A 13,717-nucleotide genomic window follows, 5' to 3' on the forward strand; every position below is an offset into this window, starting at 1 on the left:
ACTTTAAGAACTCTGTAATCCACCCGCTTCTTAAAAAACCGAGTCTCGACCCCTCTCTCCATAGCAGCTTCAGATCCATCTCTAAACTTCCGTTCATCTCCAAGATCTTGGAAAAGGTTGTGGCTAAACAACTCACAGCTGCTCTTGATGAACAGAACATCTATGATAGCTTCCAGTCAGGTTTTCGTAGAGCTCATTTTACTGAAACAGCTCTTCTTAGGGTCTCTAATGACCTTCTGACCCACAGTGATGCAGGGGACTGTTTTGTTCTGGTCCTGCTGGACCTGACTGCAGCCTTTGACACTGTTGACCATCACCTGCTACTGGAGAGGCTGAGAGACTGGGTAGGCCTATCAGGATCTGCCGGGGGGGTGGGGTGGGGGGGTGGGGGTGGGGGGTGGGGGGGGGTGTAATTCAGGGAAAAGTCATGGGTTTGTGACTATAACCTAATTTATGTTACTAGTTTGCAGTGTAACTGCCTTTGCACTTCAATATGCATATTTGTTCATTTAATTAAAAAAAACGGCCACTTTGACATTTATACCCCATTGACTTTTTTTTTTACTATTCAGAAGAGCCCGTCCTTGCACAGACAAAAAAGTAACTAAGTAACTTTTACTCTGACTACATTTGAAATAAGCTACTTTTTACTTTTACTTGAGTACATTTTGAGGCAGGTAATTTTACTTTTAATTGAGTAAAATTTCATGAAAGTAATTATACTTATACTTAAGTACAACATTTTAGTACTCTTTCCACCTCTGGTACTCTGGACTGAACCATGTGATAGTGCATCTTTAATAATTACACTCCCTTCTAAAAAAAGTCAAATCCTAAATAATTACACTCCCTTCTACATAATCAAATCGTAAAAACCCATATGAAGCCATCACAACAATACAAATATCTATAATTAACATTTTAACATCATAAACATCCAAAATGCAATTCCCAAACACCCCTTCCCTCTCTGCCTCATGGCTCCTCCCAGACCTTTAAAATGGTGCCCATGTTTCAGGGGAAACCCTTAACAGGACACCCTGGAGAAGACAAGACAGGTAAGTTTGGTTAATTTACTTATTTAAAATACAGTCCACACACAGAACATATTACTGTCAAAGAGTTACTGCCCATGGTAAAACTGACTGAATATTCTCTGTCCTGTTTAGGTGGAACCAAACATTCCTCCCCCAGCTGGAACCAATCAACCAAACATTTGGACAAAGTGACAAAGAAATAAACAGTTTTTAAAATAAGACTTGTATCAGTCATTGCTGCTAGGATTTAAGTTAACACCATGGTGTGAAATGTAAAAATGGCCACTAGCAACAGTTTCCTCTGTTACAATTCCACCCCCTTCTCCCAACAGAGAAGCAGTACCTCAGATTTCAGACAGTCTGGACAAACTATCTGCCACAACGTTAGACTTCCCTGGTCTTTACTGCACAGTGAAGCTGTAGGGCTGCAGGGACAGGTACCATCTGGCAATGTGCATGTTGGCATCCTTCATGTGATGAAACCATTTAAGAGCTCTGTGATCGGTCTCCAGGTAGAAATGTCGACCCAACAGGTAATACCTCAGTGAGTCTATGGTCCATTTCATGGACAGACACTCCTTCTCCACCATAGAGTACCTTGTCTTCCTGTCCAGCAGCTTGCGGCTAAGGAACGCGACAGGCCTCCTCTCTCCGTCCACCTCTTGCAGCAGCACCGCTCCGAGGCCCACACCTGAAGCATCAGTTTGTAGGATGAAAGGCTTTCTGAAGTCTGGACAGTGGAGCACTGAGAGTATGCAGATCACCTCCAAGTCCCTGAAAGCTTGATCACATTTCACAGCCCACTGCACTATATTGGGTGCAGAGCCCTTGGTTAAGTCACTGAGCACATGTACTCGATCAGAGAAATGAGGAATGAACTTACAGTACTGTCCAACCAAACCCAAAAAACTTCTCCCCTTCCTTTTAGTGGTTGGTATGGGGAATGACTGGATGGCATCAATCTTCCCCACTTGGGGCTTGATCTTCCCATGTCCAACGACATAGCCCAGAAACTGCACTTCTCTTTTAGCCAGGACACACTTGGTTGGGTTTATTGTCAGACCAGCTTCTTTGATGCGTTGTAAGACCTGCTGTAGGTGGGACTTGTGGTCCTCCCAGGATTCACTGAACACCACAACACCATCCAGGTACACCGCTGAGAATTCTCCAACATCCCTGAGGACTCTGTCCATTAGTCTCTGGAAAGCGGCTGCCACTCCCTGGAGGTCAAATGGCATGACACAAAACTGAAACATACCAAATGGAGTCTTAAAGGCAGTCCGTTTCTTAGCCTCCGGTGCCAAAGCCAACTGCCAATAGCCTTTTCTGAGATCAAGTGTGGTGATGTAGCATGCTCTGCCCACTCTTTCCACCAGGTCATCAATTCGAGGCAATGGATATGGGTCAAAATTGGAAACTGAGTTGAGGTACCTGAAATCCATGCAGAACCGGAGGCTTTTATCTTTTTTTGGAACCAATACAAAAGGGATTGCACCACTCACTGGAAGATGTCTCAATAATGCCCAGGTTGAGCATCAGTTTGACCTCCTTCTGAAGCACAGGAATGAGCCTTTCTGGTATTCTGTAGCTCTTCTGGCGGTGACCCATTAGTGGGAAAACATTTTTCACTTGCATCCTCATCTTGAACAAACTCATAGTCCACATTCCCACTTTTCTTGAGACATAAGGCCCATGCCGCTTAGCCAGCAGTTTATTGTCACTTGTTGGCAACAATAACAGTACCTTCTGTCCTGGTTGAAGTACCCTCTCTCTTGCCTTGCGGTCATACCAGGTCTTCTGGTTAACTTGTGCAGACTTCATGTTGCTGTGTGCCATTGCAGTCATCTCTTGCAGCTTTTCTCTCATCTTAATGACGTATGCTGCCACATTGTCCCCTTCTGCCTCTGTGTTCTCCCAGAAATCCTTCAGAAGGTCCAATGGACCTCTCACTTGATGACCGTACAGGAGTTCGAAGGGAGAGAAACCTGTTGAATCCTGTGGAACTTCATGATAGGCGAACAACAGGTACGGCAGCCACTGGTCCCAGTCAGCACCTGTCTGTGAGACAAACTTGCTCAGCATGTTTTTTAAAGTCTGGTTGTACCGTTTCACCAGCCCATCTGTCTGGGGGTGGTAAGGGGTGGTCTTAATACCTTTCACACCTAACACTTTATAAACCTGCTGCAAAAGTTTTGATAAAAACATTTGTCCCACAGTCTGTCAGGACCTCTTTAGGTATGCCTACCCTAGAAAACAACTGTATGAGACAGCTAGCCACTTTTCTGGCCTTAATGGATCTAAGGGGGAGAGCCTCTGGGTAACGTGTCACATAGTCAAAGACAACTAAGATATATCGGTGACACGAAGAGCTTTTCTCTAAAGGGCCGACTATGTCCATCCTATCCTTTCAAATGGTACATCCAAAATAGGAAGAGGTTGCAGGTGAGCTTTGGGTATACCTTTGGCTGAAGTAAGCTGGCATGTTGTACATGATCTACAAAACTAAGAAACATCTGAGTACATACCAGGCCATGCAAAACGCTGACCAATTCTTTTTGGAGTCTTATGAAACCTCACATGGCTTGCCCAGAGTATGGAATGACCCAGCCCCATGATGTTCTGTCTCAACTGACGGGGCAGTGCCAAAACCTCTTTTTGGCCCCTACGTTGATAGAAGCCCCCCTTTGGCAAAATAGATGGCATCATCTGAACAGCTAGCAGTGTTGAGCTTGACCCCATCCACCTCTATGACCTTTTCAAACCACTGTTTTAGATTGGGATCCTGTTTCTGTAGAGAACCCAAGTCTGAGGGGATATCAAAATCCAACTCAGTAGATGGTTTGAACTTTTCAGTCCCTGCCTTAGGAGTTTGTGTAAGCTTTTCCCTTCGTTTCTGAGCCCGGGACTTACGTGGTTTCACTTCATTTACCTTACACTCATCCTCAAAAAATGGTAGCTCTTCAAGACCTGATTTTGCCCTTTGAGCTCTAGTGATGACATGACGTTGTGTAGTCAGGGCTTCTGGATCTTCCACTGTCTGAGGTACCTGACTCTCATGCTTGGGCTGAACCTGATCAACCATGTTAGTAATCTCACAGTCTGCCTGATGCAAAATATCATAAAGTGTGGGAACATCATTACCTAAAACCACAGAGTGTGGCAATGTGGGGGCTAATCCCACATTCATGAGGTAAGTCTGGCCTCCTACTGTTAGATAGACCTCGGCTGTTGGATAGACATGCTGATCACCATGAATGCACCCTATTGTTAATGTGTCCTCACTCCACCTTTCTCTGGGGACAAGGCTGGGCAAAACTAATGTTTGATAGCAAGCAGAATCAAGCAATGCTGTCTCACCTTGGCCATTGACCAAAACTGGAACTGTTCTATCCACTTTCATTGCTAATTCTCTTGCTGGCCCTGGAATTGAGAAGAAGAAGGCTGGCTTTTTATAAGTAATAATTGGACAAAACTTCTTAGTATGACCTAAACCATTACAGTGGTAACATCTGACCTCCTGTTTAGGTTGTGCAGTGGGGGCTCTATTGCGATGTGTTACTTGGGGAGTAAACTGATAACGAGCTGAAGCCCTAGCACCTGATTGACCAACCCCTCCTTCCCCACCAGAGGACTTACTTATTTGGGCATGGTTGTCATCACGGCCAAAGGTTAGAGTTCTGGTGCCTTTCCTGGCTGATGTAAAGACCTCTGCCAACTGAGCAGCTCTTTCTGCAGTCTTAGGGTCGTGTTCTCTTATCCAAACTTCCAGGTCTGGGCTAACCATCCTCAAGAACTGTTCAAGAATAATGGTCTCTGTTACGTCCCCGACAGGTGTTGTTAAAATGTGAAGGATGGGGGTAACATAAGAACTGCACAGTGGATATTAAAAGGGCTTTATTGTAACAAAAAGGTTCTCAAAACGTGCAAACAGATCTCTCTAAAAGGTTAACATCAAAATGACAAATTATCAACTATAAAAACACCTGGTTAAAACTTTGTTAAAATCTTAACCATACGAAGGTGTTCTAAAAGCACAACGAAGTTGATAAAAGTCTAGAACAATCTACTGACTAAAACACCTGGTAAAAACTTATATTAAAAGTTTTACCACAACGAAGGTGTTTAAAAACTGAAGTCAGTAAAATTGCACCACACCAAGTTAACCTTTAAAACAAACATCAAAAAGATCCCACTGGATCATCCAAAACCTTATCACTAAGAGTTAAAAACTACCAAAGTTTAAAACTCATCCAAACGAATCCAAACAAAAGGGGTTGAAACCAAACAAAAACCAGGAGGACAACAGAACCCCTGCACTGCTGCCTCTCAGACTGCTGAAGGCACAGCCTTTTTATCCCAGGTGTGTGTCATCAACAGAATTCAGCTCAGCTGTGCTCCTCAGCAGCCCGGGAGAGAGGAGGAAGGGCGGTGTCAGGCTGATTACTAGGGCTGGGTGATCCTGGCTCCTGCTCTTCACTGGCCAGACTGGCAACTGTAACAGTCTCAGATATTTCTTGCACCGTCGATTTTTCTGGCTTGATCCACTTGGAAAACAGCTCCTTCAGACGGACGTAGAGCTCCCTCGGCGTCTCACCCAGTTCAATCTTCAAGGATCGAAACTGCCATCGATACGTCTCAGGTGTGATTTCATACTTGGACAAAATGGCTTCTTTAACCTTGTCGTAATCTTCTGAATCTTGAATGTCCATCAAAACATAGGCTCTGCGAGCCTTTCCAGTTAACAGGGGGACAAGACGCACTGCCCATCCAGGTTTAGGCCAATGACAGACATGAGCCATTCTTTCAAATGTGTCATCCTCACCCGTTAATGGCAGCAATATAGCCTCTCTGGGGGCCAACCGCTCCCCTCCAGGTGGAAGACCTATCTGGTTCATGGCTTAATCCAGCTGGTCATCAACTTCATCAGGCTGGTCGTCTGTGTGAGCATTTCCTTCTGGTTCGTTTTCTAGAATTGAAGATACTTATCTCTGTATGTGGGAAAACTGATGCTGCATGTTCTTCCACCAAAATTCTTGGCGGGCTGCTTCTTTGTCCATCTGTTGTTCATTAATTGCTTAGGAATGAACAAGGGACTTCACCAAACTTGCCAGTTCATCCAGTTTTTTGTCAGTGGTTTCTTCTCCCCCACCTGAGGCACTGGTGCCTTGGTCCGGCTCATCTTGCTCAGTTTTCTTCCCACCTCTTGTCATTGTGCTGCTGCTGAACAGGTCCAAAGTCTTCTGACACCACTTGTAGACTGGACCGGGTAGTGGTAGGAGGCGGAGCAGCACAAATGATGCAGAGGAGTCTTAGATGGAGTAGTTTCCCATTTTTATTTACACCAGTGCTCACATGCTTGCAGAGCTCTGACCATCAACAACAGTACAGATGTTCAATGGCTCCTTTTATACTATGGAACTCATCAGTACTCTGGACTAAACCATGTGATAGTGCATCTTTAATAATTACACTCCCTTCTAAAAAATCAAATCCTAAAACATTACACTCCCTTCTACATAATCAAATCGTAAAAACCCATACGAAGCCATCACAACAATAAAAATATCTACAATTAACATCTTAACATCATAAACATCCAAAATGCAATTCCCAAACACCCCTTCCCACTCTGCCTCATGGCTCCTCCCAGAACCTTTAAAATGATGCCCATGTTTCAGTGGAAACCCTTAAACTGGATCTTGTTGATTTATTGAGACAGAATTCAAAAAGTGACTGTTTTCAGATTTTATTTCGGTTTTTGAAAGACATAAGGGTGTTTGGGAGACTTTGAGGTTTCTTTCTTTTTTTTTTCTCCCTGTTTTGTTTTGTTTTGTGAGCGCTGTTCCAGATCACACTCCATACTAGTTGGTGACGGTAATGCGCCATTCGTTGTTTGCCAACCGCCAATAAAACACCAAAAGAAGAAGAAGAAGGGGAAACCCTTAACAGGACACCCTGGAGAAGACAATACAGGTAAGTTAGGTTCATTTACCTATTTAAAATACAGTCCACACACAGAACATATTACTGTCAAAGAGTTACTGCCCATGGTAAAACTGACTGAATATTCTCTGTCCTGTTTAGGTGGAACCAAACATTCCTCCCCCCCAGCTGGAACCAATCAGTCAGACAAACATTTGGACAAAGAGACAAAGAAATAAACAGTTTTTAAAATAAGACTTGTATCAATCATTGCTGCTAGGATTTCAGTTAACACCATGGTGTGAAATGTAAAAATAGCCACTAGTAACAGAGTTTCCTCTGTTACACTCTCTACTTCTGATCTCTCTCTATAAATAAACCCTGTGAACAGATGTTTGAGGCATTTGCTTCGGCATTTGCCACCGTTATAACTGGTTGACTTGTCTGCTCATTGTCTCCTTCAATCTTCACTCTAGGGAATGGGTTATTGATAAACATATTGATAAAATCCATGACATTTGGTCCTTCGAAAGCAGGGGTCCCGTCATCTCGCGGCGCCAAGAGCCAACGCCGGAGGACTGTCGACAACCTAAATCTCCAGCGCTGAGTTTGCTGGGGGGTCGGTAAGGCCTTGACGTCGTTAAGAGGAATGCGGATCCACGAACTACTCGAGCCCTGAGTGGAGAGAGATTCGGTGAGACAAGTTTGTTGTTTTTTGTCGCTTTGTCTTGTGGTACCGAGAGAAAATCCTAGGTGACCAGGGGTTAAATTTGGGTTTTGAGCGTTTTGCCGGAAAATATAAACGCAAACAGATTCCTGGAATGCTGTTTTGGTAGAGAATGGACTGGGGTAATAACTGAGGTGTGGGCCTAAGTGAGAGGTGGCCTGGCTTTTGAGCATTTAAGTTTATTTATTTCGCAGACGCTTTTATCCAAAGCGACTTACAATTTATATCCTATAGGGCATGTTGTGATCTGTGGGGGAAACCGGAGTGCCCGGAGGAAACCCACGCATGCATGGGGAGAACACGCAACTCCACGCCGAAAGGCCGCAGCCGAGTTTTGAACCTGCGACCTTCGTGCTGCGAGGCAACAGTGCTAACCACTGTGCCACCATGCAGCCCTAATACAAACACAACTTCAGTTGTCATTCTTGGTTGTGTGGTCAGAGCTTCTGGTTGAAGTGCTTGAACCATCAGAATCTGCTTCAGAGCTGGTCCTGAGACATTTCTCTCATGGTATTCTTTTAACAGATTCACATGAAGTACTTGCTTTGATTTTTGTTTGTCTGGACAGATAATTTCATATGTCACTGGACCCGTTTTTCTACCCACCGTGTAGGGCCCTTGCCATTTAGCTAATAGCTTACTTGGTCCAGTAGGCAAAAGCACTAAAACTTTCTGGCCCGTCTTCAGCTCTCTTTCACGGGCATGTTTGTCATACCATAACTTTTGTTTGTGTTGTACCTTTTGCATGTGGTCTTTAACCTGTTTCCTGTATGTTTCCAGTTTGTCTCTCATTTGTAGTATGTAGGAGACGATGTTCGTTGGTGAAGCCACGCCTGGCAGAAGAACCTGTTAAGATGGTCTTCAACTCCCACCTCCGGAAGAGCTTTGACCGAGTCCCGAGAGCAGTGGGGGACATTGACTCCGAGTGGGCCTTGTTCCACTCTGCGATTGTTGAGGCGGCTGTTGCTAGCTGTGGTTGCAAGGTGGCCGGTGCCAGTCGTGGTGGCAACCCCCAAACATTGCAAGGGTGATGGAGGGGGCATGGGAGTTTTCCCAACCAATCCACATGTGTTTTGTGGATTTGGAGAAGGCTTATGACCGTGTCCCCAGGGGCACCCTGTGGGGGACGCTCCAGGAGTATGGGGTGGGTGACTTTCTATTAAGGGCCATCCAGTCCCTTTACCAGAGGAGCGTGAGTTTGGTCCGCATAGCCGGTAGTAAGTCGGACCTGTTCCCAGTGAGGGTTGGACTCCGCCAGGGCTGCCCTTTGTCACCGGTTCTGTTCATTACCTTTATGGACAGAATTTCTAGGCGCAGCCGTGGTGTGGAGTGTGTCGAGTTTGGTGGCAGGAGAATCTCGTCTCTGCTTTTTGCGGATGATGTGGTCCTCCTAGCTTCATCCAGCTCTGACCTTCAGCTCTTGCTGGGTAGGTTTGCGGCCGAGTGTGAAGCGACTGGGATGAGAATCAGCACCTCCAAATCTGAGACCATGGTTCTCGACCGGAAAAAGGTGGCTTGCCAACTCCGGGTCGGGAGAGAAGTCCTACCTCAAGTGGAGGAGTTTAAGTATCTTGGGTCTTGTTCACGAGTGACGGTAGGAGGGATCAGGAGATCGACAGGCGGATTGGTCCAGCATCTGCAGTGATGCGGACGCTGAGCCGATCTGTCGTGGGGAAGAGGGAGCTGAGCCAGAAAGCCAGGCTCTCAATTTACCGGTCGATCTACGTCCCAATCCTCACCTATGGTCATGAGCTTTGGGTAATGACCGAAAGAACGAGATCGCGGATACAAGCAGCCGAAATGAGTTTCCTCTGTAGGGTGGCTCGGCTCAGCCTTAGAGATAGGGTGAGGAGCTCGGACATTCGGGAGGGACTCGGAGTAGAACCGCTGCTCCTCCGGATCGAAAAAAGCCAGTTTAAGTGGTTTGGGCATCTGGTCAGGATGCCTCCTGGACGCCTCCCCGGGGAGGTGTTTTGGGCATGTCCTGCTGGCAGGAGGCCCCCGGGTCGACCCAGGACACGTTGGAGAGGTTACATCTCCAATCTGGTTCGGGAACGCCTTGGGGTCCTGCCGGAGGAGCTGGTGGAGAAGGCCGGGGAGAGGACGGTCTGGAGCTCCCTAGTTGGGATGCTGCTCCCGCGACCCAGACCCGGATAAGCGGAGGAAGATGACGATGAAGCAGCAAACTATGTTTCCTCACTAAGTATGTTTTATTTTTATGTTTGCAGCCAGATCTTGAGGCATTTTGTGAAGGAAATGTGAACTTAGCGCTGTAATAACTATTCTGTCCTGTTTTGAAACAAACCAGTTTCAGTTCCTTTTATTAAAAGAAAAAACAACAAAAAACTTCTAATGTGTACTTGTAATAAATCTTGTTGCATTTATCACACATGACTTTATATCTGTTGGCTAAAGCATTAAGGAATGGACCAGGACCGGCTCTGGGTAATTTGGTGCCCAAGGCGATAATGCCCATTTGCCCCACCCTCCCACACCCCCCACCCTCCACCACCACCCCCACCCCGCCTCTCACCCAAACCCAAGTCCACCCACCCACCACACATTGGAAAAAGCAACTCCACAGTTATTCCTTAGTTACTAATTTTTTATTTCAAATATTCACACAGCAGCTCTTTAAAGTCAACAGCCTGAAGAATAAATGTAAGTAATGTAAGTAACCTGAGAATATTACAATAACCAACAACTCAAAATGTTGTGCAAATGTCATTGGGGGGGGGGGATGCAAAATCAAAAGCAACATTAAACTGTGCAATCAAAAGCAAAACTCAAATATCAAAGTGTCATCATAAAGAAAGTTCTACTTTCCATTTTGTTCAACTGCTGTGGCCAGTCAGCAGGATCCATGGGGCCAGCAGCTCATACATGTTCACAGACATCTGTTGAAGCTGATGATGGTGTCTCTTCAGGCTGTTGGAGTGGAGCACTGAGTCTGCTGGTGTTGGATTCTTCTTCTGTGAGAAAATACACACACACACACACACACACACACACACACACACACACACACACACACACACACACACACACACACACACAAAGCAACGTAACCCTCTGATGCATGAATGAAGAATAGTGCAACTTTCACATTCAATATTCCTCTGCCATGTGCAGTGATGCTTTTCATTATTTTTAATGTTACTGAACTTTTTATTTTATTGATCTTTTTTAAATCTATTCTATGAAAAATGAATACAATTATCAAAAACAGATGGAAGTGAGAGCATCCATGGGGAATATTTGAAAAAACTTATGTCTCACTCTCAGGTGCTCTTCAGCATCAAATAAATTGTAGAATATGAGGAAGAACCGGTGATCTGAGGCACTCTGAGGTTTACATTTATTAAACAGGGTAGTTGTGGCTACATCACCATCAGTGTGTGAACGTGTGTGTTTATAGATGAATGATTGTGTTGGAGTCCTCTGACTCAGAAAAGCACTATACAAGTGCAGGTCATTTATTATTTGTTTAACTATTTTATTGGATAAGTTTAGTTAACTGCATGCTTCATAGAAGTATATGAACATTTAAATGTAATCCACCAAGTAGCTGACCAGCAGGTTAAAGGGATAGAAAAAAACAAAGGCATACTTTTTTTTTGTTGGATTTTATTTCACGGAGTTCAACCTTAAACAAATTCAATGAGCTGATCACTGTGTTGGAGGACAGGAAGGAGCATCCAGCACAGGCTGACACCTCTCTACCACAGCATTGACCTCCCCAACACTCACACCATCGTAGGTGCCAGTGATGTAGGTCCAGTGGGTTTCTCCGTTATTGTTGGTCCTGCTCAGCCTGCCTGTGAACGGGATGTCTGCTGTCATCTTCCTGCCGTCCATCCTCACGCTGCAGGAGTGGTTTGGTGGGACCACCAGTTCCACAGACACTGAGTGACTGATTGACTCTACCATGGTAGTCCCCTCTGAGAAGGTCACGGTATGCTCCTTGGTGAAGTCCACGTTCCCTGGACCAAGGATGGGTAATTTAGCTTTCATGGTAGACACAGATCCATTTCGGGTCTCCCTGCCAATGTCCCAAGACTTCTCCACTGTGGTGGTCTTCTCCAGCATCACAGTCTTCTCCACATTTTGGCACTCCAGATTGGTGACCTTAGTGAGCTTCAGGGCTTCTGGAGGATAGTGGAATAGCTCCATCTGATCAATGGCGTACTCCACGTGAGAGATGTGCTGGCTGTAGGTGTCTCTATTGATGGCTAGGACCTGGTACTTCTTATACCAGTACTCATCACCCTCCCAGGGAAGGAAGAAGGCTTTGTGTCGAGTCACCACTTTGCCAAGTCCGTACTTGTTTTTGCCCACGTAGATGTCTGAGCTGGGACAGGTTTTGATTGCATACTGTGGAACGGATCCATAGGAGTCTTCAACCCACATTAGGAACTCAAAATGGTCTACATTCACCAGCACTTCAAACTTGGTGGATGCATATTCCTTTTCAGCATAGGGGTACTGGCAGAAGCTCCCTTTAGAAGGGGTGTAGAAACCAGCCTCACAGTTTACTTTGCACACATAGTCAGTGCGTTCAGCGTAACCGTTGAAGATGGCGACAGCACCGTCTGGAAGGGAACCGTTCCACATGACCCAGTTGAGGTTGACGTGTTCACTAAACATGGGGAAGGAGTGAGAAGTCAATTCTGTAGCAGGCATCTCTCTGATTTTTGGAGGAATAGAGAGTTCCTGAGAGGGGGCTACATTTTCAAGTGAAGGGTCAAGCCATTGTTCTGGAAAAGGAGACAAGGACACTTAAAAGAAAGCTCAAAAACTGTTCAAAACAAAACATGTAGTTATAAATCCTTATAAAACGTCTTTATCAACATTATATACAAGCTTTCATGTAGATGTTGAACAGGACCGAGCACAACAAAATAAAAGCAGGCTGCTTACAATTTTCTCTCCGGGAATATCAATACAGATATAAAAACAATCTAAGTTAGACTCACTGATGGGATTTTCTTGATCTTCCTGCAGCTGGGAGTTGTAAAACGGCTGGTCAGACTGCAGAGTTCGACTGCAGAGCAGCAGAAGAGTCAGGACAACAACACCACACCTCATCTAAACACAGGGAAAATCATCATGGAAAACAATGAAAAGTCTGCAGGATTAATGGAAAATAGAAATTCCTCAAGCGCTTTTTTTTTGTTTGTTTTTTGAAATGTTCGTCTTCAAGAATCTTCTAAGTTCATCAATATACTTTCAGATTCTGAGATAGAAGCCTGTGTGTAAATATAAATATAAAATGTCCAAGCTTTTTTTCCATGAGGTCATGCCCCTGTAACCTCTAGAGTGGTAGGATACTTCTCATCCTCTTCACCTCTGACTTTTTTTCACGTTTGCATGTTTGTAAATGTGCTGGTGCACAATCTTTGGGGGGTTTAACAGCTCCAAGTATCTTTTAAAGACGCTTAACAAGAGGCACTTATAGTTTGGTGAAGTCAGGGAGGGCTGTTATGTGTTTTCATACCCCCTCTAAAAGTAAGTAGTTGCACCCCTGCCTGCGTTACAATTTAGCTTTTTTCCTCTAGAGGGCAGGAATTTCTCTTTAAAATACAGCCATTATTTACTATATACAGCTTATTTTACTATTCATATTTGATCTTAAACATGTTTCAACATGTTAGCTTGGATTAGAAGGATCAGAGCCAAAATCATTTGAAATATTCTGAATTAAATGCTTATCTACTTTAAATTATCATTAAAAAATACTTTTATAAAACATGCAAAACTAGAAAGCAATCCTTCAAATAATTTTAGCTTGAAAATAATAATTTGTTGAATTATTTGCTGAAAGAAAAAGCTTTCACGATTAAAAATCAGTCAAATTAACATTTATTTATTTTACCTCAACTGATTCCTGCTGCAGTGACGCTGGCTGCTGTCTGAGCTGAATTTTTAAACCTCCCTCTGACTTATTGCCCCAATAAATCGAAGTGCAGCTGTAGTGGCTCCTTGTTCCTCACACAGCCCACCTGAAGTTGAAACTCTAACAGGTTTGATG

The 13,717-nt window shown here is 44.5% G+C and overlaps 1 protein-coding gene across 1 annotated transcript; it reads right to left on the reverse strand.

The window, feature by feature from the left end:
* Window positions 1-11,293: 11,293 nt before the first annotated feature.
* LOC107395310 (natterin-3) lies at window positions 11,294-13,717 on the reverse strand. The gene is made up of 3 exons (XM_015974666.3): window positions 13,562-13,717; window positions 12,663-12,774; window positions 11,294-12,443 (listed from the first exon to the last, which is right to left on the reverse strand). The coding sequence occupies exons 2-3, from the start codon at window positions 12,772-12,774 to the stop codon at window positions 11,356-11,358; spliced, it is 1,200 nt and encodes a 399-aa protein (XP_015830152.3). The 5' UTR covers window positions 13,562-13,717; the 3' UTR covers window positions 11,294-11,355.

This window comes from Nothobranchius furzeri, chromosome 2 (assembly GCF_043380555.1).
Source record: "Nothobranchius furzeri strain GRZ-AD chromosome 2, NfurGRZ-RIMD1, whole genome shotgun sequence".
Taxonomy (NCBI): Eukaryota; Metazoa; Chordata; class Actinopteri; order Cyprinodontiformes; family Nothobranchiidae; genus Nothobranchius; species Nothobranchius furzeri.

Coding starts and splice junctions, on each gene's coding strand:
- LOC107395310 (XM_015974666.3), bottom strand. CDS start 12,774: ATGAGGTGTGGTGTTGTTGTCCTGACTCTTCTGCTGCTCTGCAGTCGA. Junction 12,444..12,662: donor AGATCAAGAAAATCCCATCA/GTGAGTCTAACT, acceptor CTCCTTTTCCAG/AACAATGGCTTGACCCTTCA.